The following is a 24,900-nucleotide window of genomic DNA, read 5'->3' as shown; positions in this document are numbered from 1 at the left end:
AGAGGGCCAAGGAGGTGCTCTGCTTGACATGTATGGGCAGTCTATTCCAGAGTATGGGGAGTCTCTGAGTCAGGAACCTATCCCTCCAGCATGTTTTGTTCATTGTGATGACAAGGTTTAGATTCCTGAATCGTGTGGCTCTGAGGGACTGGGATTTCTTTAAGTGGAGCGTGTCCAACAGCTGAGGGTTTGACATGGCCTTGTATGTTAAGCAGAGATTGCCTCTGAGTAGACGATATGCCACAGAGTATAGCTGGAGTTTTTTTTAGATGGTCAGCATATGGCATCTGCTTTAGGCCTGTGATTCTTTTAGTGAGGTATTTCTGTGGCCTTTCCAGCTGTTGCAGATGTCTTGTGAGTTACATACCAAATGGGGCATTATACTCTATAATGGATATAATGAGGGATGAGTACAGTGGGACAATGACCTCCTTTTTTTCTGGATGAAAAGCCCTTAGTGATGAGGTGTGCCACATAGAAGGATTTCCTGACTGTTGTGGCGATGTGGTTATCGAAAGTGAGACCACTGTCAACTTGTGTCCCTAAGTCTCTCATCACATTTCGATGTTTAGTGTACTGCCACCTATGCGGTAATTTATGGGTATGTTTTTTTCCAAAGGGGATAACTATACATTTCTTGGCATTAAGCTTTAGCCCATGGCTCTGGAACCAGGCATCTGTTTCTGTAAGGCCCTTTTGTAGAATATCCACATCATTTGGGGATTCAGTAATGGCTCCCAGTTTGCAGTCATCTGCAAATGTTGTTAGCTAGAGTCCCTTAGTGTTGGCCTGCACTTCAGAGAAGTAGATGCCAAACAAGAGTGGTCCCAGGACTGAACCCTGAGGTACTCCACTTGTCTGGAGCTGGATTTGGAGTGGCCTACTTTTACAGCCTGGGTTCTGTCAGTAAGCCAGTTGGCAACCCATCAAGTGATATAAGGATTTATGCCCAGCTTAGTAAGTTTATCTATGATTCCAGAGTGGGGGATGGTGTTGAAGGCCTTGGCGAGGTCCAGATAGGCTATGTGGACTGCCTTACCCTCGTCCACAGCTCTGGAGACTGATTCGAGGAAGTCAGTCAGATTCAGGAGACAAGATCTGCCCTTCACAAACCCAAGCTGGGTAGGGTCCAGTGTTTGAAGGTTGCCAATGTCTTTGTTTATAAGTTCCATGATAATGTGTTCCATGCCCTTGCAGATCAAGCTTGTCAGACTGATGGGAAAGTAGCTCCCGGGATCCAAGGCAGATCCCCCCTTGTGGAGTGGGATAAATGTAGCTGTGCGCCACTCAGTGGGCACGAAGCCTGAGGTGAGGCTATGATTAAACATGACACTTAGGTGAGGTGCCAGTTCATTTTGTAGTTCATGTAGTACACAGCCAGGGATGTCATCTGGTCCCATGGATGCTGTATTCTTAGCTTTGGAGAGTGCGGTTTCTACCTGTGTGGCCATGATTACCGGCATTTGGCAATCTTTTGGTATTGAGATGGGCCCTTTAGGGGGTGAGAGGGGGGTGAAGTTGCCACTAAATCGATCTGCCAGGATATTGGCAATATCCTTTGGATCAGTATATTTAATGCCATTCTGTTGTAGCTCAGAGCAGATCTGAGCATTGCCATTTAGATTATTGACATAACTATAGAATGCCTTGTGGTTGTCTTTGGAATCTTTGGCAATTTTATTTTCGTAACTAGCTTTTGAGGATTTTATGAGGGATCCCAGCTTCTTACTGAGGCTGGTGAGGGAGTTTTTTGCATCCTGGGATTTTCCTCTTTTCTGCAACAGTTTCTTCCTTTTGTGGTATAGTTTGTTTATAGCAGGGGACCACCAGATTGGCTTCCTTTTTTTAGAGAGGAGCATCTTGGTTCTATTTGGGATGGCACGATTCATGCACGAGTGGATGTGATCGTACAGTGCCTTAGTGTAGGCTTCTGCAGTCGAACTTTCAGATACCGTCTGCATGGGTGTCATGAAGTTTGTCACTTCTGATTTCAATAGCATGAAGTTGGCTTTGGAGAAGTTTTTTAAGGAGGTTTCCTTACTGGGGGGTGGGCGTGGGATGTGGATGTCAAGAATGATTTGCTTATGGTCAGACCTGACCAATGGGGGGGTGACCACTGGTGTGGAGCATCTATCTCCCATGTTGGTAATAACCAGGTCTAGGATATTGGAGCCCCTGGTGGGACAATGGATTAGTTGATCCAGGGCGTTTGAATTTATGAATTCCAAGAACCTTTGGGAAAAGGAGTTGGTACCAGAGTAGTTTTCCTAGTTAATGGCAGGGTAGTTGAAATCACCCAGTATTAGGGTGTTTGGTTGTGTCTTAATATTTTCCAGTATGTTTATAAAGGTGTAGTGAGAATCTTGAGGCATGGTGGGGGATCTGTAGCAAGCTGCAATTTGGATTGCAGTCTTACCTAGTGTTAGTTGCACCTGGAGAATTTCAGATGCATTGTGTTGGGCAACTATCCTGGAGGTGTGAATATGGACACTCCTCCACCTTTAATGTTTTGGTCTTGGATTTGTGGCCGAAAAGTTTGGTAAGAGTTGTAGCCTGGTATTGCAGGGGTGCTCTCTGGAGCCTTGAACCAGGTCTCAGTTACTACACAGATATCGATGTTCTCCATTTTTAGGAGTGCCTCGAGAGAGTGCATTTTGAGGTTTAGACTTCTAGCATTGAGTAGCATTACCTTCAGATTTTGCATGCTTGTATCTGTTATGGTGGTGGTTTTATCCTTAGAACATTGCCTAAAAAAGGCACTATATGGATGGCAAGAGCTTTAGCCAGTAACCTGAATCCCAGGGGTGACAGGTGCAGACCATCTCTGGCAAAGCATCGTGGTTTGTCGATCATGTCTTCCCAGGCAGATAGATACTGGATCCCCTTTGAATGACACTAGAAGCTTAGCCAATTGTTGAAGTCAATCATTTTGTCCTTATACTGTGGTATCATTCTGGGTGAAGGCAGGATGCTACTCAGGGCTAGGGTCATACCTGCCTGGGCCACATGATCCAAGAGCTCTTCCATGTCTCTTTTCATGTAGTCCAGGAAGGTACGTCTCAAATCATTCACTCTAGCATGGACAATGACAGAGTCATATTTGTACTTGTGGAGTGACTTGAATGCATACGTTATGTGACGGATCCTGGCACCTGATAGGCAGCTGACTGTAATTTTCTCCTTGTTCAGCCTGGTGAGTGGGACATCAGTGTGCCTGACTATAAAGTCATCTATGACTAAAGTGTTGGGTATTATAGGACATATACCAATATATGTGATGTATAATCTAAATAATATTACATACATTATTCAATACATTATTCAATTCCTGCCATCTCTTAAACCCAAAGAGCATACTTTTGATCTTATTTCAGTTGTTGACTTATAGTCCCAGATCTTGTAAAAATTTGCACAATTGTAATAGGCTGTCAGTGTTGAGTAGACACCCTGAGCTTATTGTGAAGAGGACACAGTGTAAAAAATGTTGTTAATATTATAGAGGCAGGAAGTGGGTAAGGTAAGAGACATGGTAAAGAGTAGAGTGCAAGGGAAGAACCCTTAAATTACAGGTTTCATGGAGCAGTACAGGTAAACCTATTCAACATGAGTGAGTCAGATCATACAGTGCTAAATTAATGACATAGCTGTCATATTGCATTGAATCAAAGTTTGTTTTTTTGGTGATTTTGTTTAGGAAGATTTTGAATAAATCCATACAGTATAGTGTATTTCACATATACTAATACATTTTTAATATACAGTTATATTTTAGTTACACTAATTGATAAATGATTCATATAGATAATAAACAACCACTTTCACAATAGAGTTATGTCATGCCTACTAAGCATGTCATACAAAATGTCTGTTGAGCATTAATATAGCTATATAATATATAGGAAACATTGATTACACTTATGAATTCTATCCAGTTTTACCATACTGCAAAATATATACACAAACACATATGTATATATATTAATTCAGTTTGCCTACTACTTTAGCAACAAAGCATTGCAAATACTATGCACATCCTACAAAAAGCAATAAAACAAAGAACTCACATTGAGAAAGACAGTTGCTTCCTTTCCTTTGGTTATAGTTTGTAAAAAAAAACTGCTATAATATTTCCCAACAGACAAATTAGTATGCCTTAGGTTTAAAGTGCAGAGAATGTTTAACGTATAGATTTTTTAATTTTTAGTATAACGCAGATGTAGCTGAAGTATGTTGATTAAAACTGGAATAAGACAGTCTGTAAAACAGCTATCATACCATCATCTAATAAAAACACATATTAATGACCCATTGTTTCTGCCTCTTCACTTTATTAGCGGTAATAAATGGATACTACTCAACCATAGTGTGTTATATCTTTCCTACATCTAGCTACTTATGAAACAAATATTTTAGGAAAGCCTACCAAAACTTGCTGCAGCCATCTCACTACTGTCTGGGCATCTAGCATTATGTTAGGGAGTGGAAAGCAGTGGAAATGTGCTGCCTTTAGTCAGTCCTGTTGGTGGTCTGTGCGTAGGTTGCAAGACTCGCTGTGGCATTTACTGAAGAAAGTAATGGCAATGTAGATTAATCAGAACAGAAAGCAACGGCACAGCACTGAGCAACAGTGAACGGCACTGCCTCAAGGTACTTATTTCTTCAGTTTCACTCATTGCTGGGGTGTGTTCTGTGCCGACTCGGGATATCTTCCCTATATCCTTATGGATTTTTCCAGATAAGTCAGTCTAATCCCTTATCACAAATATGTACTGTAGATGAATTGACATTCATTTAAAATAATAGGGCATACCATGTGTGAATGTGTGTGTGTGTGTGTGTGTGTGTGTGTGTGTGTGTGTGTGTGTGTGTGTGTGTGTGTGTGTGTGTGTGTGTGCGTGTGTGCGTGTGTGTGTGCGCGCGCGTGTAAAAACTTTGATGGATTTGCACCTTATTCTCCCTGCATTTGCACCCATTGAAACCTACCGAATGCTGTAATGGTCTCTTATATCTTGTACTGCATTAAGCTGATAATCAGGGAATAAATGGATGATACAGCAATACAAATTATCTGAAGTCTTCAATTCTATTTGTGAGACCTTATTCTGGAGGGTATAGTACTGATAACTTTCCATTGGTGCATTATGAAGGCTTGAGGACTGTAAGTGTGATAATCAGAAACTCTTGGGAGAATATATACTACACTTGGGGTTGTTTTATGTTGGATAATTCCCCTTTCTCTAATGCAATTTTAGAGTGATCAAATATAAATAAAAGGGGTAGAGGTTGTATGGGTGATGAAGCCCCTGCAAAAATGCATCAAAGGTATAACTGTGAGTTTTGGAATTCTCTATTTTTTTTGTTATAATTTTATATACATATATATATATACATATATATATATATATATATATATATATATATATATATTTTTTTTTTTTTTTGGGCAGTATCAGGACTTGTGGAATCAGACCTCATGCTTCTGAAAGAGAGCCATTTACCATAAGTCAGCAAAAACATTGATTATATGCAGTTTGGGCTTATTAATGAATGTTTACATGTCACTGGCTCCAATAAACTTTGGGTATAAGCTGTAGGACCCTTGCAGCCATAAGGCTGGTGTTTCTTTTTACCAGCTGTTTTTAAAGAGAAAATGAACACTAGTATAAAGACTGATTATTGACAATCCAAATGCACTTTCAGTATACTTTGGATGAACCAGAACATTGCTTAGTTAACAGAGCTGCTGTCAAAGAAATGTATAAATCCCTCTGCAGTCACCTTATTCTTTCCAACTATCACTTACATATTACTGTTCACATTGGAGGATTGTTGCAATTTACCTGTACTAGAAAAATTATTAATCTTTATCACACTCTTTTTAGGTCGTCAAGTAATGATATTTGTCATAACTTCATATTAATGCCTTTCACTTGCTGATTACCTGTTTGCACTGGTTTAGAATTTAGCAGTACTTCTGAAAGTCAGTTTGATATCTGGTATATCTGAATTCCTGAGTGTGTTAATCTTTAGATGAGATGTTAAAATGAGGCCCCATCTGCCTGAGTTGGTGGAAGCACAGGTGTATGTAAAGCATCCTACAGCATTAATAAAAAAGAGTGGGGGTCCTTTATTTATATAGAAAAAAACTTAGTCACAACATATTTACATATTTACAAATATATAGATATACAAACCTATTTACATATAGTCATACTTTCTTCCCCACTCCTTTATCCATAACCACCATCTGATTTTAATTATTGCTATAATCCATTTACCATTAAACATAATTTAATTTATTCTTCCAAACCATATAACATAAAATAGCTTTTTATCTATTCTTTTTAAAATATTCCTTATTTCTTTTCTTATAATATTCATAATCATATCCATATTTATATTATCCACTTCTTTTATATCTTTGAAAAAATCTTTACATAATTTTCTCCATATTTTTACTCTTTTTACATTTTAAAGACACATGTTCTGTAGTTCCTTCTTCCTGTCAATGTAAACATATTGTACTCACTTTTCGTTTCATATAGCATATTTCCTTTTACTGGCAATTTATTTATTACCAATCTCGACAAAAAATCTTGACGTTCTACATTCTCATTACACAGTTTGCTTCTTATTTTTATAGCTTTAATTTTTCCATCTGTTAGATTTACCCATGGTTTTACATGGTAATGTTTTATCATTGCATTTTTATGCCATTCTTTTCTGTCTTTTTCTATATCATCAATTTTTATTTTCCGCAAAAGAAATTTTGGTAACATTTTATTTCTTGAAATTCAGAAACACCAACAACAAACTGTAAAATCCCCAATAAAAAGCAGCAGGACCCAGAAATGGCAACTAGTCCAACTTTATTCACTAGAACAACCACGATTAGTGCTTTTGCCTATGATGAACAGACGTCAACAGATGAAGTCTACCATATTTAAAACCATCCCATCATCATGTGACTTCCAATGTATGACGTTTAAAGAGACCACACACAAGTGCAAGCATTGTATAATGCATCACATAATACTAACAGAACCACTTAAGAACATGCTTGGAAAAGATGAAATAATAACTAAATAAGCCATTCAAATAATTATTAACCAAAAAAAATGTTTATATATATATATATATATATATATATATATATATATATATATATATATAAACACTCATCTCTGAAATGCTTTAAGCTTTAAAACTGGCTGAACAGATATCAACTCATTTAAGCCTGGGCTCAGACTTGCATTACATTTCAATTGCCACAGCAGTTCCTTTTTATCCAAATGCAACCCCAAAATAGCACCCCTTGTTTTATAAAATTAAAATGTGAATCACATATTTGAGATTACATACACATATCTGACATTTGTTCATCTTCACATCATTCTACCTACGGCTGTCCAATAGTTTGATTAGCACTGCATCATGTTACTGCTTGTTAACTCCTCAGACAATCAGATTATCTCTCATTATGGTCAGATGATCCTGGCTCTCAATTATTTCTTCTATTGCTCTCTGGAATACTGAAGAAATATCAAAATATAATCTAAGACATTTATATGTGCAGAAAGGGATGTTGAAAGTACATAGAGATGAGTTAGCTTCATCCAATATGATTTGAAAAAAGAAACAAGCAAACTTTAGAGAAGTATTTGACATTGGGCATAATTGTAATTATCTCTTCGACAATCAAATGAGGCTACTACACTGGTGATCTATGCAAGCCATTTATTTGTCTTGCTTCACAAGTCTAACACTGCTCTTGTCCAGTTCAGCCAAGCTTGTTAACACCTAATGCATCATTTGTAGCACATGAAGTAAGCTGATGACAGTCTGAAACTGGCAAAAGATGTAGATAATTATGACTCTGTCTCTCTGATCATATCCAAGTTGCTGCATGTTCAGAAATGGATATTAAGAAATTCATCTCAAGAGCAGTGGAAAGTCAAGCTCAAGAGGTAAATCTTGATGTCTGTTTTACAAACATATAACTACTTGGTTATCGTTGGAGAGACCTGATTATAATCCCTTGTCTGGCACAGAACTTTACCTGTTCCATCCATTTCCTGTGATAGGCAAAAGAAAAACAGCTTTGAAAGCTATACTACACTTAGTGATACTATAGTGCACTTTGTAGTACATGGAGATTTCTCTACTCCAATATATTGCAAGATAAAGAGAAAGAATAGAAAGAATAAAGTGTAGTATAGCAAAACGTTTGTAATACACATAGCACTGTCTCATAGACAGAGGTCCAGATCTTGTACTAGCTTTAAAAGCTGTAAAACACTCCATGCTGTTGCACATCAAAAAATGTGTATTACAGATTTTAAAACTGATTTACCATGCTGTTCTGTGCTGGCTGCCTTTTATGCTCTAGTGTGAGACTAGACTACAATATTGGTGACAAAGTGTTAAATCCCACTTAATGAATTCTATTTTTCTGTGGTTATTTGTCACATGGCTGCAATACTGTTGACTATTTCATAAAGAACCATTGTAACTATAGAACAGCAGCCACTTTTTCAACAACAGCTACACACAGGTGCAGTACACTAAATGAGCAAACATTAACTTTCTCTTCACCTAAATTATCTTCACAATTTTTCCAGGATGATTTATAATGCAACCTCCATTACGAGAAAGTCACATAATATTGGCATAAATAAGTATGGACTAAGATATAATGTAACTAAGACCATATTTGTCAAGATGTGCTCATTTCTGTTTATGCAATGATTTTGCTTGAAATTTCACAAAGAAAGATATTGAACTTTTCTGTATACAGTGTATATCACTTACAGTTTTAGAAGCAGTGAGGACACAACCACAGAGACTGAAGAAGCTGCCATTGCAGCTGAACCCATCCATGGTTCTAGCACTACACCAAGTGGCATAAACACACCTAAACATATAAGAGAATATATTATGCAGTGAATGCTTCAGACAAATGTCCATCTATCTATACTAAACTCAGTATTTATTTGCAGATATGAATGATGCTATTCAGTTAATTTCTACAAATGCTGATTTATCATCTGTAAAATCCACTATGGAAACAAGGCACATACTGATCAGGGGACTGTAACATACCCAAAATGTATTAGTATACTTAGTTTTTGCAATACGTGCCAGCATTCTGAAATAGGCAAGCCATGAGTGATAAGGCTGCAGCAAAAAGAGCCCTTTAATGTGATTGTGGAAAATAGTGATTCAGAGACACATTAGCTGCAGTGAGAAAAGATATCATTAGTGGCTAATTTGCATGTGTCTAAATGATTACTGCAAGTGACAACAAGCACTTTGCTGTGGCATCCCATTGGCAGATACACAGACACATACACACTTACAGGTATTACTACACAAGTAAACAGACACAGATACATACATACACACACACATGAGAATGTGTACACACACACACACACACACACACACACACACACACACACACACACACACACACACACACACACACACACACCTGAGACCATTTATACTTCTGTGTGGTGTGTGCGTATGTGCACATGCATATGTGTGTGTGTATCTACAGGGTGTGTTTTGCCAACATGATGCATGGCCTCCTAGGGAGAACACTACTTACATCAGGGCTGACAGCACCAGCAATAGCTGGGGTGTGATTCGGAGACATTAATTTTCCAGTAATGATGAGTTTCTCACTGGGCCCATGGTTTTCTATAAACTGCATTGTCTCACTGTTGTAATAATTGATCTACATACTGCAGGTAACTGCCACAAGCAGTGAGCCAGTTTTTGAATTCTAGGGAGAATCTATTTACAAGTGTTTCAAGATAACATTCCAGTAGTATTTACAATGCATAAATGAAAAAGTAAAAAAAAATAAGAGGTAGAATCTATTTACAACTATAACATTATAACAAAAGCTATAATATTTACAATATGCAAATGGTAAATGAAAAAAAACCACTGTTATAACCTAGAGATGAATGTACATGTAAAAAGAGATTATAGTTGTATGTTAAAGAACTTGTCAAAGAGTTTTAAGGTTTGGGTAGATGATGTGGTATCAGTAGTGAAAAATAAGATATGGATTGTGGAATTAATAAAGGAAGTGGACATGAGACTGCAGTCAGCAGGGTTAAAAATAAGTAGAGGGATAGGGAATAAAATAAAGTCAGAAGGAGTTTAGTTTCATAAAAGGAAAAAACATTAGGAGCTGTATTTAGGAAAAAGCAGAATGTGGAACAGCAGTGGAATGAAATAATACAGATAATGAGGGGGAATGTACATTTATGGAGGACCTTTACATTTTTAAAGAAAACTAATGTATATTTAATAAATGATGTATTAATGGGAATTGTGAGTTACATTGCTAGAATGTATATATTAAATGGAAAAAGGAAGAATGTCATAATGGCTATTGTACTTAAATTTTTTTGGTGGTGGTTAGATTGAACCTGATAAAGAGAGTAGTTGCATTCAGTGAAAAATATAAGGGTGGACTAAGTGAGGTACATGCATGTTTTTTTTTTCTCTTTTTTTGTGATTTTGTTACTTTTTTGTTGGGGAAAAAAAAGAGTAAACAGGAGGAAAGATTAGGTAGAGATGTATGAGCAATATAAAGAAAATTGGGAACATTTGGGGAAAGGGAAGAGAAAGAAGACTGAGGAAGGGGATGAAATAAAAGATTTACAGAAGAAGAGCAAGATATGGAATAAGGAAATACGCATATATTATCAGGAGGATGGGTATATAAGAAACTGAATCTGAAGAAAATGGTGGGAATATGGACAAGGGGGAGATGCATAAGAACGTAAATGAACGGGATGATTTCCTGTAGAGAATATCACTGAACAGATATTACTTAAATGAAATATGAAGTTTATTAATTAAGATAATGTGAAATGAGGGGATGTGATATGGAGAAAGATATAGATCGTGTTTTTCATAAATGTACTTTGGAAAAGGCATTTTGGGATCAAATTTATACAACTTATTAGTTTGAAGAAATAAAATAAATAAATATTGATATAATCGGGTATAGGAAGTATGATTAAATATTGGATGAACAATGTGTAAAGGTGACTTGGATAATTATATCAGGAGAATATTTGTTTAGGAGATGCCAGGAAGAATTGTTTAATAAACAATGTAATATGAATGAGAGTATAAAAAATCTGAAGTTTTGGTTGTGGCAGAAAGAGTGTGAGGGATAAATAGTGAATGAGTTTTATGCATCTTTTCTACTATGTCATAGATTAACTTTTTGCTTTAATTATTCTCTTTTTAATCACTTGCACTATATAAGAAAGCTTTTTGGATATATGTTTTTAAAAGTTTTATATAATAAAGAACCCTGACTCTTTTTGATAAGTGTCATGGGATCACTTACCTGAGCTACTACCAATTCATGTGGAAGGGACCTCAATTTAACAGATCATCCAATAGACTGCACACTCACGAGAGGACCCCCCCAATGCTGAACTGCAGTATCAGTGCTAGAAACTGAATCCAAGTACCCAGGTCCTTGCTATCAAAATATTAATAATTTGCAAATCCCACCAGAGCGGTTTTAAATTTATCCAGAATAATCACTGCGTCATTACAAAGTCCTGTAGTCTCCCTGAGTGCTCATCTTCAAAAGCTACTACATCATCATGTTCCTTATTTCAGGTTAGTCATTGTAGCACCATGAGATTGTATATCACCATTCAAGAGAAATTTGAGGACAAGCATCAGTTTAACAAGTAGACAGATGTGTAGCCCTTTTTTACAATGCCGCACATTAAAAGCATACTGCTTCTGCTTTGGGCATTCAAGTACTAGGGCTAGATACTGGCTCCCTTATCAGAGAGGCATGGTTTATGCATTCAGTGCCCAATTTAGTTTCACAATTAATCAGTCTTTGAGGTCAGCAACAGATAGACAGACAAGCATATAAAAGAGAGAGAAGTAATATCTGTGAAATTTAGACACCTTGATACACAGCGGCTTACATTGGATAATTAACTGGCTTATTAATTTAGAAAATACCTTTTACATGGATTGTAAACACTATCCTCATATGACATGTTCATAGCACAGTCCAATTATTGAAGGGACAATTTGTTGAGAGTGACATAGTCAAGCTTCTTTCACTGAGTATCCTATTGACCAAATCCAAAAGCTCTTCAGATCCTATTTGATGAAGTACTATCATGGAGAAGTTCTCTATATACTGATTGGACTGTTGCTCTTTCTCCAAGATAGTGCACTTTTGGATTTAGCATATATAGTAGAAGTCCCCAACATTGGTGGGGCTTGCGTCGTCTTCTGCAAAACACTTGTTTTCTATAATTTGTACCCTGTTCATTTAATTGCACACAGGTTGATATGCTGGCATCTTGACTTGTTGGCTTGTTGTTGGCTTGTTGATGGGTTGGTATTGACAGTGTAAAGTCACGCTGAAAAGTAAGTTGGGTGGGTAAGGCTATCAGGAAATAAGACTGGCTAAGATGAAAACCCAGTTCTAATCGGCACTGCTTCTTAAATTTGTGGAGGAACTGTTAATCACAAGTTTCTACATTAAAGAAAATATGCATAAAGAACAACTGTATTAGACAAAAGACAGAGTAAACCTTTGAAGAGTACAATAACAAAAGGATGCCTACAAAAGAAGATGGCTTCAAAATAAGAAGATGCCAACTAAAAATGGATTAAATGATAAACTTTAGAACATGAATGCAACATATTTAAGTTTTAATGACAGGATCATTAAATCCTATATCAGTAACAATTCTGAGGATTTAGCTGTACTAATATTGTTAAAACAGCTTGTTACTTCCATTGTGACTCATTAAGACCAGACTGAAGTACAGGACCCTGTATTAAAATACTGCTCTTTCTGAGATTATTAAATTCCAGCATGCTATTCTGTTTTATACACTACCGGGATGTATCTGTATATTGCAGGAAAATAAAATGAGCATATTTTATTCTGTGTTCCCACTTTTAAAAAAAATGCCCTGAGAACCTGACAACAGCTGATGAAAGAGGACGTAACTGAGAATGAGGTTAGACTCTGAAGCTCAGAGCAATGATCGGGTGGGGTCAACACCAGGTTTCATTACTGTTCCTTTAGTAAAAGAAGGCTCACTGCCTCTGATCGTTTCTTTAATAATATCTAACACATGCATTCTTAGAATATCATTTTTGCAAACGGAATATACTTGTAAAGTTATCTAGGAAAGTGCAATCTTCCCTTTTTAGTCCAACCTAAAGGAATAAGGACACATTAGGTTGTTCATTTAGTCCAACCTAAAGGAATAAGGACACATTAGGTCGTTCATTTAGTCCAACCTAAAGGAGTAAGGACACATTAGGTTGTTCATTTAGTCCAACCTAAAGGAATAAGGACACATTAGGTCGTTCATTTAGTCCAACCTAAAGGAATAAGGACACATTAGGTCATTCATTTAGTCCAACCTAAAGGAATAAGGACACATTAGGTCGTTCATTTCCTTGCTCATGAAGTTAAAATGGAAATGAAGCATGTGGACAAATTACAAACGCCAACACAACAAAAGTGTAGACACAAATATGAACTACTCATCAATTGATAACTATTATGATTATTGTCTTACAAATAAATCTATGCAAACAGTACTGTGGTCAAGACATGACATTTCCTTTCAGAAAGTGGTTTAATTTAAATGTTGCACTGAAAATGTGCAGGATAAAGTACAATATGTATATATAACAGCAAGAATCTGGGCTTCGCTTCACAGATAATTTATTGCATCTCTCACTGCCACACATAAGCCATGTACATAACTAACTGTGCTAATGACCTGTAAGAGTCTACCTTAGTTTTGCTGGAATGATATTCCAAGACTGAGAGTAAACAAAACTAGAATTTTTACTTAAAATCTGGGAATGAGTGACTCTACAACTAGTGTAACTGGTATCCAGTCAAGGCATAAGTAAAACATGCATAAAAGTGTGAAATCTCTCCCTCTTTCTCAAAGCTCTTCAAAATTATACAACAAGTTTTTAATTTGTAGGTCAGCCTTTTTTATTCACATTTTAGTTGTACTTGTGCAAGAACTCTGCAGTGTACTGTGTTGGAATTTCAATAAGCCATACCGCTTCGCTTTTCCATTACGTGGATATCACGGTATTCTCTCCACACAGCCATGATTACTATCTTAAGCAGACATGAAACCATGACTACTCTGATCGTATTTCCATGCTTTCATCTATGTCTTCTACAGAACTAGTAATTGGTTGCATGGTTATTCATTGGATAGATCATGTATTCAGACATAGAAAGTAGTTATTATAATTAATTTCCAAATGTCATGTGATGTTGGATATTGAGTCATGTATGGGTATTGTCAGCAGCATGTTCATAGGTCATAGGTTTATAGGTTCATACTAGGCTATCTGCCCTAGGGCATTTATAAGCCTAGCCAGAGTGTGTATGGCTTTCGCCACCCATATTAAATTAATTTTGCTATGCCCTTTTTCAAGGTTAGTATACTGTGCCTCTGTCTAACAGTGACACAGAAGTGATACCCGGGGTAAACCTACGATCTCCCATCCACTCATCAAGATTCCTCTTGAAGAGAATCAATGAGGGACTCTGCCTAACCTGGACTGGGATTTTATTCCAGAGTGAAGGGAGCCTCTGGGTTATGAATCTGTCCCTCCAGCATGTCCTATTTATTTCAGTGCTGAGGTTCAAGTCCCTCGAGCGCGTAGCTCGATGAGATTTGGATTCTCTGAGGTGCAGCATGTCCATTAATTCTGGGTTGGACATGGCTTTATATGTCAGGCACAGGTCGCCTCTGAGCAGGCGGTATGCCACTGAGTAGAGCTGGAGTTTCTTTAACCGGGCAGCATACGGCATCTGTTCGAGCCCCTTGATCCTCTTGGTGAGGTACTTTTGGGGTCTTTCCAGTTGCTGCAGGTGTCTGGTAAGGTACATCCCAAAAGGGGCATTGTACTCAATTATGGGCCTGATGAGGGATGAGTAAAGAGGCACGATGACCTCCCCTGAGCTAGATGTGAATCCCTTCATGATTAGGTGGGCTATATAAAATGTTTTTCTAACCACTTTGGCCACGTGGTTGTCAAATGACAGATTGCTATCAACTTGGGTCCCCAGGTCCCTAATTACTTCTTCTGTACTTAATGGATTACCACCTATGTGGTAATTTGTGGGCACTTTGTTTTGCCAAAGGGGATGACTATACACTTTTTGGCGTTTAGCTTGAGGCCATGGCTCTGGCACCAGTTGTCTGTTTCTATGAGGCCCTTTTGGAGGATGCTTGTGTCGGCTGGAGAGTCTATTATGGCACCCAGTTTGCAGTCATCTGCGAACTTGGTCAGCCACAGTCCTTCCATGTTGGCCTGTACCTCCGAGAAATATATACCGAACAAGAGAGGTCCCAGGACTGAGCCTTGTGGAATACCACTTGTAACTGGTTTGGAGTCTGACATGGCTCCAGCTATTCTAACCATGAGGGTTCTGTCCTTGAGCCAGTTTGCAACCCATCTAGTGACATAGGGGTTTATATTTAAGCTGGTGAGCTTATCTATAATGCCCAAGTGGGGTATTGTATCAGAGGCTTTTGCGAGGTCCAGGTAGGCTGTGTGGACCACCTTCCCCTTGTCAATGGCCTTGGTGACTGTTTCAAAGAAATCAACCAGGTTCAAGAGGCAGGATCTGCCCTTAACAAAGCCGAACTGGGTAGGATACAGTGTCTGCAGGTCCCCAATATCTTTATTTATAAGGTCCATGATGATCCTTTCCATAGCTTTGCAGACCAAGCTAGTGAGACTTATGGGGCAATAGTTTCCAGGATCCGTTAAGGCACCACCTTTGTGGAGAGGGACCACTGTTGCTGTACGCCACACTTTGGGTACATATCCTGTAGTAAGGCTGAGATTGGACAGTAGTTTTAGGTTTGGGTTTAGCTCTTCTTGGAGTTCATCTAGGACACAGCCTGGGACACCGTCTGGTCCCATTGATGCTGTGTTTCTTGCTTTGGAGAGGGCAGCTCTTACCTGAGCATCTGAGATGTCAGGGGGGAAGCACTCTGCTGGGATAGATATTAGCCCTTTTGGTGGGGAGGGGGGGGGAGTTTGCGCTGAACCGGTCAGCTAGGATGTTGGCAATGTCTGTGGGTTTGGTGTATTTGTTGTCATTTTGGACTAATTCTGAGCATATCTGGGAATTCCAACCCAGGTTCCTAACATAACTAAAGAAAGCCTTGCGATTATCCTTAGTGTCCTGTGCAATTTTTCTCTCAAAGCTGGCCTTAGATGATTTTATGAGTGCCCGTAGTTTTTTGCTAATACTGATCAGAGATGCCTTCCCTTTTTGGGATTTTGCTCTATCATGTAGTAGCTTCCTACTTCTATTGTATAGTTTGTTTATGGCTGGGGTCCACCAGACAGGACATCTGCCTTTGGAGGATTGGGTCTTGGTTTTATTTGGGATTGCATGATCCATGCATTCCTGAAGGTGTTCATAGAATGCGTTTATAAAGGATTTTGCGGTCTGGGCCGTATTATCCACAGGCCCGGGGGCTTTGAAGTATTCCACCTTGGTTTTGAGGAGTGTGAAATTTGCTTTAGAGAAGTTTTTCACTGTGGTTTTCTGGGCATGGGGTGGGGTCAGGATGTGAATATCCAGTGAGATTAGTTTATGGTCTGATCTTACCAGTGAGGGATACACTTCTGGTCTGGAGCATAGAGTCACCATGTTGGTGATGATCAGGTCCAGTATGTTTTCCCCTCTTGTGGGAGTGGTAACAAGTTGTTCCATAGCATTTGAGTTTATAAATTCTAGGAACCTTTGGGCTAGGGTGTTGGAGCTAGAGTAATGCTCCCAGTCTATGGTTGGGTAGTTGAAGTCACCCAATATAATGGTGTTTGGAGAGACCTTCATATTTTCCAGTGTTCTCAGGAAGGCCGATTGGGGTTCCTGGGTTTGGGAGGGTGGTCTGTAGCAGGCTATAAACTGGAAGGCAGTTTTACCCACTGTTAGTTGCACATGGATAGTCTCTGATGCTTCGTGCTGTGCCACCAACCTGGAGGTGTGGGTATCTTTGACGAATATTGATACTCCCCCTCCTTTTGTGGTTCGGTCCAAGTTTTGGGGCCGAAAAGCATGGTATGAGGTATAACCTGGTAGTGCTGGGGTGCTCTCAAGAGCCTTGAACCAGGTTTCTGTTACTGCACAGATATCGATGTTCTCCATGCTAAGGAGAGTTTCGAGTGCATACATCTTGAGGTTTAGACTTCTGGCATTGAGTAGCATTACTCTTAGTTTCTTATCCCTTGTGATACCTATGGAGGTGGGTTTGTCTTTTGAGCCTTGCCTAAAAAAGGCACTATGGGGGTAGCAAGAGCCTTTGCCAATATCCGAAAGCCCAGGGGTGACAGGTGCAAGCCGTCCCTAGCGAAGCATCGTGGCTTGTCGAGCATGTCATCCCAGGCTGACAGGCATTGGATCCCCTTTGAATGAAACCAATACTTAAGCCAATTGTTGAAATTGATAATCTTGTCTTCATACTGTGGCATCATTCTTGGTGAGGGTAAGATGCTACTCAAGGTCAGGGTCATACCGGCCTGGGCTACATGCTCAGAGAGCTCCTCTATGTCTCTTTTCATGTAGTCCAGGGAGGTATGTCTCAGGTCATTCACACCAGCATGGACAATGACGGAGTCATATTTGTACTTGCCTTGGAGTGACCTGAGTGCTTGTGTTATGTGGCGGATCCTAGTGCCCGACAGGCAGCTCACCGTGACCTTCTCCTTGTTCAGCCTGGTGAGTGGGACGTCAGTGTGCCTGATGATAGAGTCACCTATTACAAGTGTATCAGATGTGTTTAGCCTAAAGGACTGTGACTGGTCAGCACACTGGCTTTGTGAGCTATGTGTTGCACGTGTTTGGGGTAGCGGTTGCTTGAGTGTCTGCTTTGGAGGTCTCTGCTGCTTAGGCAGATTTTTATTTAGAGCCTCCAAGTATGTTTTTGTGTGTTTATGTGTTTGGTTTGCTATCGTGGTAGGTCTATGTGAGACTGGAATTGTAGTGAGTGTGGTTTCCTTCTCCTCCTGACTGGTTACGCCAGTACTGAGTTGAGAGAGCTTAGCCTCCAGTTTGGCTATATGGTTGCATCTCTCACATGTGTTGGAATTTGTTGGGAGGAGGAGAGGGTTGTCTGTGTACATGAGGCAGTTGTAACATTGCCTCAAGATTCCCAGATTCACCAGCTGGACTGGAGAGGAGATTGACAACTGACCTTTGGACATGCTAGAATATTATTGGGAATTTCTTTATAATTGAAAAAAATGGCCAATGGGGAGCAAGGTACTCCAGGGGGAGTTTGTGAGGGTGTAGTGCTTTTAGTTTTTTAGTGCTGACTTATATAATTGCTTTATTGAGCAAGTGCCAGGTAACTTAAATGCAAAAATGACAAACAGTAACTTTCTTTCAAGTGAAACAAGGAAATAAGTACAGTAAGCAATGCAGATATCACTAGGGATCCACAGAAGCGCTGAAAAGCCGCGTTTTAGGTGGAATTAGCTTTTCAGGGAAATAACAAGCATACAAACAAAACTAGATTCAGCAGGCCTGGATCTAGTTTATGCTACAGCAAACAAGGTGTTCTCTCTAGTTTGCAAATTTAGTGATTATTGTATTCTAACCTTTATGAGGTATCGGGCAGACATTAATCTAATTCCTTCAGAGAGATGGTGAGCAGCCCATTCAAGTCCAGCACATCCCCCCAAGCATGTTCTTCAGTTTCAATTGTGCATTTCTAATTAATATTTATGTGTATGCATAGATAGCCTATGATATTTGTTGTATTTTCTGATAGAAGGTGGAGCTTTGCAAAATCTTTTCCAGAGAAAACTTGCTTTGATGGCCAAACTGCTTTGATGGCTTCAAGCAAAATTTGCAGTTATTTCTAACGAGCCCCTGGTGGTAATGCAGACATGAAAGATAACTTCTTCCTGGAAAATGAGTATGAGAGCAAGCTATCCCAAACTATTTTGTTTACTTTTAACCATGAAAAGTCATTGCTATTTCAGAGCTACAAGACATGCAACATTCACAGAAGTATTCCAAACAGTGTGAGTCTAAAGAAGTAAAAAGGTCAGCTGTGAAGAACCATTTGAACCTATGAAGGCCCCATACCTCTCAATCTCTTAGAACAAGAAATATGGACAAAGCCGTAAATAATGGGGATAAAGTCTCCAAATAGGGACATTTTTACGGTATTGTTCTTACTAACTTAGAAAGTTGATCGAACAACAGGTTTTACTTTAGCGTGGATTTTCAGAAGGTTATAAAGTTTGAAACTAAAATGGCTGTCATTATTTTCTGACTTCACTCCTCAATGATTAGCCAGGAAATCACAATTTTCTGACTTCACTCCTCAGTGATTAGCCAGGAAATCACAATTTTATCAGAAAATGACCAAAGATATAAGGCAAAAATCTGGACAGTTGAGAGGTATGAAGGGTCCAGACATTTGTCTATGTGTCTTACTGAACTCAGAAATCACTTATTTATTTATTTGCTCATTTGTCTTTGTTGACTGGGAAGGTTTGACTCGGTAAAAACCCAGTTTCATTAGAGGCCTGGAGTGAGAAACTCCACAGTTACATCAAATATATAACATAAACGAAAAAACATTTTTGCATTTGCAGTACATTTTGCATTTTGCGTAAATCTTTTTGCATACAAATAACAGAAGTACATGTACTGATAGTAAAATAAATTTACATGTTGTACATAATCATCATTAGATAATGAAATACAAAGAGAGAGTATACACATCTGTTCAGTATCTAAAAATAAAGAAACATAACTGAGAGTATTTCCATGGATGGTAGTAACCCTGGTTACAGATAGTAGTAATTTGATTTAACCTTAAATATAAAAGAAAGCATGGACTGATGACTAAAGCATTCATGAGGTTGGTGTACTATAGTTTGCATACCCAGAGTACTACTACTAGTACTACCCCCCCACACACACACACAGGGCCAACAAAGCTGGCCTGCTCCCTGCCAGCTGATTCCTGCTGTAAATGGATGAGCTCATGAGGGATTCCTTGGCAGGAACAAATGAATATGTTAAAATGCACTATATGTTCACAGAAAATGTTACTTCCTGGGCATAATAAGTCTTTTCCTTTTCAGCCTTGTGACTACAAAGGTAGCAGAGCTGTGCTTTTACTTACTTCATAACATTTCTGAATTAATTAAGCTAAGTGATTGGCCAGAACAAATCATGAATCCTATATTAAGACTACATACACAGCTCAGATTTTTAAAGCATTTTATAGATTTTCCTATGTTTGGTGGACTCACCCATAAACAGGTTCCATTGCACTGTTGTTTCTGTACTGAGAAGCATAACTCAAAAATGCCTAAAAATAAAAATGATTTTTTTTTCTTTTTCTTTCTTCTTTTTTTTTTTTTTTTTTTTGCAGGGGACAAACTTCCTTACACTCCCATACAGGGAAGCTTAGACACCCCACCACAATATATTGATGAACCTACTCTTGTCAGAATGTAGGCATGCTTATTTTATAAGCCCAGTAACACAGCTCTGGGTCATGGATATATTTCTCAGATGGGTGAAGATACTGAGATAAATCTCACGATCCATAACCCATTTAGTGCACATGTCACATGACATGGCATTTTTTCTATGCCTACATATCACAACCAATCGAACAGTCTGGTTAATTACACAGACATAGCCAAAGAAGCTAGACAATATGATTTGGAAATCATATAACTATATTATTTTGTATAATAAAATAGTTTACAAAGAGCTTTCCTATGATTTTTACTTATTTTCTAAACACATTTCAGAGGTCAACACTGTAATTACAACATACAGGATTATGAATAGGTCTCTACTCATAATCAAGTTGCCATATGTTTGAGAAATGGATTCAAGAATTTCACCTCAATTATGATGATCTAACATATAATTATAAAATTATAAATTTAAAAATTTGATTATAAAAGACCTGGCCAGAAGTCTTTGCAATACATCGAGAGTTTTAGTTGCCCCTATGTACTACCAATTTAAAAAAAAAATGCCTGGTCGTCTGAACTTTCTAACAGATTATAAAACTGTTGCTGATCAGAGGTGCATTTCACTTCTGGTTGTCATTTGTGTAGTAGCACTCAGTAAATTTATGATGCAGTTCTGTGGTTGTTGTCATCTGTGTTGGAACATGAGGTTTGCTTAATCATAACAGCACAATTCTCTCTCAGAACCCCTCTATAACAAGCTGGTAATAAATGTTCTTTTGTATGAACTTCATAACAAGGTTATTTTTCCGTCAGAAATGAAGCAGATTCAGACTGTCCCACTCATTACAAAAGCATTTTGGGGTGTAACAGCTATACAATATTGCCATATTCTCAAACAAACAGGGATTCAGACGGGTTAAAGCCAGTAGTAAATGGAGCTTACTGCTGGCAGTAGCTAGTATCAGTTCAGAAACAGCCCTATTGCAGTGCTTCTACATGGTCTGTAGAAGAGCAGTGATGAGCTGTCCCTCCATCTTACTGCAAATGTTACTGAACCATTCTGGTGGAGCAGCATATGATAATTAGTCACATGGTCTCCAACAGAATGACTGCAGTAAGTGCTTTATGCTAACAAGTGAGTCTGAGTTGCAAGGCTCTGTGTAAACTAGGATAATTGCTATTTTTATTATAATATTTGATTTTTTTGTTGTTTGTACTTGTATTTTTGTATTGGATCATGTCTTGGAGCTTATCTCCCCGGGCCTCTACTGAAAATGGACATATATCCAGTTAGACTAGCCCAGTCAACAAATGTAAAATAAATAAAATAAAAACCATCACCATCAGCTGAGTTAATTAACTTTGCCAAATGTTCGCTTTCACAAATTATTTGAAAACTGCAGTGATCACATTAGAGGTAAGTGTCAGGGAGTTTAGTAGAGGGGTAGTGATGTGCCTTGTGTGTATTAGTGTGTGTGTGTGTGTGTGTGTGTGTGTGTGTGTGTGTGTGTGTGTGTGTGTGTGCGTGTGTGTGTGTGTGTGTAGCTGTAGGTGTATGTCAGCATGTGTGAGTGTATACAGAAATATGAGTAGTCTTAGATGTGTGTGTGTGTGTGTGTGTGTGTGTGTGAATAGTTGAGTCTGTCCTTTCATGCAACTGGTCAAGGAGGGTGTCTGCTCTATGGTGTGTGTGTGTGTGTGTGTGTGTGTGTGTGTGTGTGTGTGTGTGTGTGTGTGTGTGTGTGTGTGTGTGTGTGTGTGTATATACATATATATATATATATATATATATATATATATATATATATGTGAGATGGGCAGTGGTTGTTTTATAAGTAGCCAAACAGTCACGGAAGGAACGCTGATGCTTGCAGAGCAGTTAAAACTGCTGACAGCACAAAATACTTAAATAGACCAAGGTAAGCTCCAAAATCACCAGAAGACTCCACCGACTCAATGCAGCAGGAACGCTGATGCTAGCAAGGCAGTAAAACTGCTGACAGTACAAAATACACTTCAATAGACCAAGGTAAACTCCAAAATCACCAAAATACTCCACCAACTCAGTGCATATGGGTAGGAACGTCCTTTATTCAATGAGCGCTTTCACCCAAGAAGGGCTTCATCAGACTGTACAAAGGAATAGTAGCAGCACAGTCCATATATACTCTGCATAATTAACTAATTAATTATTCAATTAAAATCATTATTTTAAAACATATGAATTTAAAACATGTGCATAATACTGCAACTTATACGATATAAATATAAGAACTTTGAAATATGCAGGAAAACTTAAGCAAAATCATACCTTATACTATATAATAAAAGAGAAATAAATTAAAAATCCTGTCAATTCATCACGAACATTTATAGCATACGAAACATCCACTAGATGGTGCTACAATACATAGTAAATGTTCTGTGTGTTAAAAAAATAGTCTTTGTTAAAGTGAAAGCGCTCATTGAATAAAGGACGTTTCTACCCATATGCACTGAGTTGGTGGAGTATTTTGGTGATTTTGGAGTTTACCTTGGTCTATTGAAGTGTATTTTGTACTGTCAGCAGTTTTACTGCTTTGCTAGCATCAGCGTTCCTCCTGCATTGAGTCGGTGGAGTATTTTGGTGATTTTGGAGCTCACCTTGGTCTATTTAAGTGTATTTTGTGCTGTCAGCAGTTTTAACTGCTCTGCAAGCATCAGCGTTCCTTCCGTGACTGTTTGGCTACTTATACTTTATTCACGGAACGCTGTATCTCCGGTGGAGCTTTTCTGCTGTTTAGTGGTTGTTTTATCTCAAAACTTCCCTAGACCAACAAGCTAAGCCAATCATTCTGGGAAGGAACACTAGCCTCCATGGACTGTTAAATATTACTCTAACTCATCTTTAAAGTTAATATACAAACAAGGTTTCCAGCACAGGCAAATGATAAGCAATAAGAATTCTTTGTGTGGGGATGTTTGACTATCTGCAGGTGTGCGGAAGTGTGAAGTGGGGGGGGGGGTGCCTTTGCCAACCCTATGCATTGGCTGCTGGCAATGATTACCACAGCAAAGTACTTATTAGCACACTAAGCTATTCAGAGACATGCAAATTATCCAATAATGAGGTTTTCACATTGCCGCTAATGTGCCTCGGGTCTGCAATATTTGCAATTGCGTTAAAGACCCTTTTTGCCACAGCCATAACATTCGCTACTTGGGCTCTCTATGAATCCTGACCTTTAATTTACCTCATTCCCCATTACAGTTTGTTATTATACAATAACAATGATTTTGATTAAACTTACTATATAAGTAAAAACTGGCAAGTTTATGTAATTTCTGAGTACAACTTACCTGCAGCAATTGGTATGCCAACTAAGTTATAAATTAAGGCAAACACAAAATTTATTCGTATTCTCCACACTGTCTTCTTAGACAAATCAATGCTTGCCACTACATCAAGCAGATCATTCTGTGAAATACAGAAGTAACAAAAAATGATTAAAAGATCATTGTAGTTTTAGTGTCTTTGATAGTAATAGAATAAAACTTCTAAGCATTTTGTTTGGCTACTGCAGTAACTTCATTTTTTACAAGAATTTCAAATAAAACATGACAGCAAAGACATATGGTTGTAATTTCTTTTCTCTATCTGAAATGGTCTTTACAAAGATACCTATCTTCTACTTTATGTGATCTGGTTTTAAGGTTGTCATAGGATCAATAAAAAACTTCAGAATCAATAATCCTAGAATGCAAAGATAAGTAGTAAACACTATGAGGAGATGTTATTTTATAATTACATTTTGGTAGGCAAAGGAAACAAAAGAATTCTGCTTCTTTTGAGTACCATTTTTACTGAAACATTTAAAATAGTGAAACAGTTCATTGCATTGGTACAAACTACGTTTCACTGAGCAGAGCTGGTATTACATCATAACAAATCCAGCAAGCAAGAGGTGCTAACATCTATGTATCACAAGTGATGGTACAGGAAGCACATGGAGAATGAGTACTACACACCCAACCAAACAGCCATAGCCTTACCAGGACATTGTTAACTCTTTCTTAGTAGGATTTCCCCTCAAGACAGTCAGACAATGTAAGTCACCAAAGACATGTGCTTCTTACATTTGCAGCAGTCATCTGTTACTTTTAACTTAATTTTCTACTTTTCCTAAGTGTTATACCTTCTTAACACTATTCAGACAGTTCCAATTCTAACGCCTGTGCAGAAAAAAATAGTACTTTAAGACTGCTCTACTACATCTGTTATACATACATACATATGCATGTATGTACACACATGCACATACGCACACACATATGCATGCCAGTACACACATGTACACATACATGCACACATATGCA

At 38.3% G+C, this 24,900-nt stretch overlaps 1 protein-coding gene across 1 annotated transcript in view; it reads right to left on the bottom strand.

Moving 5' to 3' along the window:
- The window catches only part of ATP7B (ATPase copper transporting beta), a 649,813-nt gene that overhangs the window by 44,172 nt on the left and 580,741 nt on the right, over positions 1-24,900 (bottom strand). The window contains exons 19-20 of the mRNA XM_044071673.1: positions 23,884-24,001; positions 8,812-8,914 (exon numbers count right to left, since the gene is read on the bottom strand). Of these exons, the coding sequence (XP_043927608.1) occupies positions 8,812-8,914; positions 23,884-24,001 (221 nt within the window). The remainder of the gene's footprint in view (positions 1-8,811; positions 8,915-23,883; positions 24,002-24,900) is intronic.

This window comes from Protopterus annectens, chromosome 5.part0 (genome assembly GCF_019279795.1).
Source record: "Protopterus annectens isolate FY-2018-M chromosome 5.part0, PAN1.0, whole genome shotgun sequence".
Lineage (NCBI taxonomy): Eukaryota > Metazoa > Chordata > Ceratodontiformes > Protopteridae > Protopterus > Protopterus annectens.
Note: the sequence above shows the minus strand (reverse complement) of the source record. Positions and strands in the feature narration are given on the sequence as shown.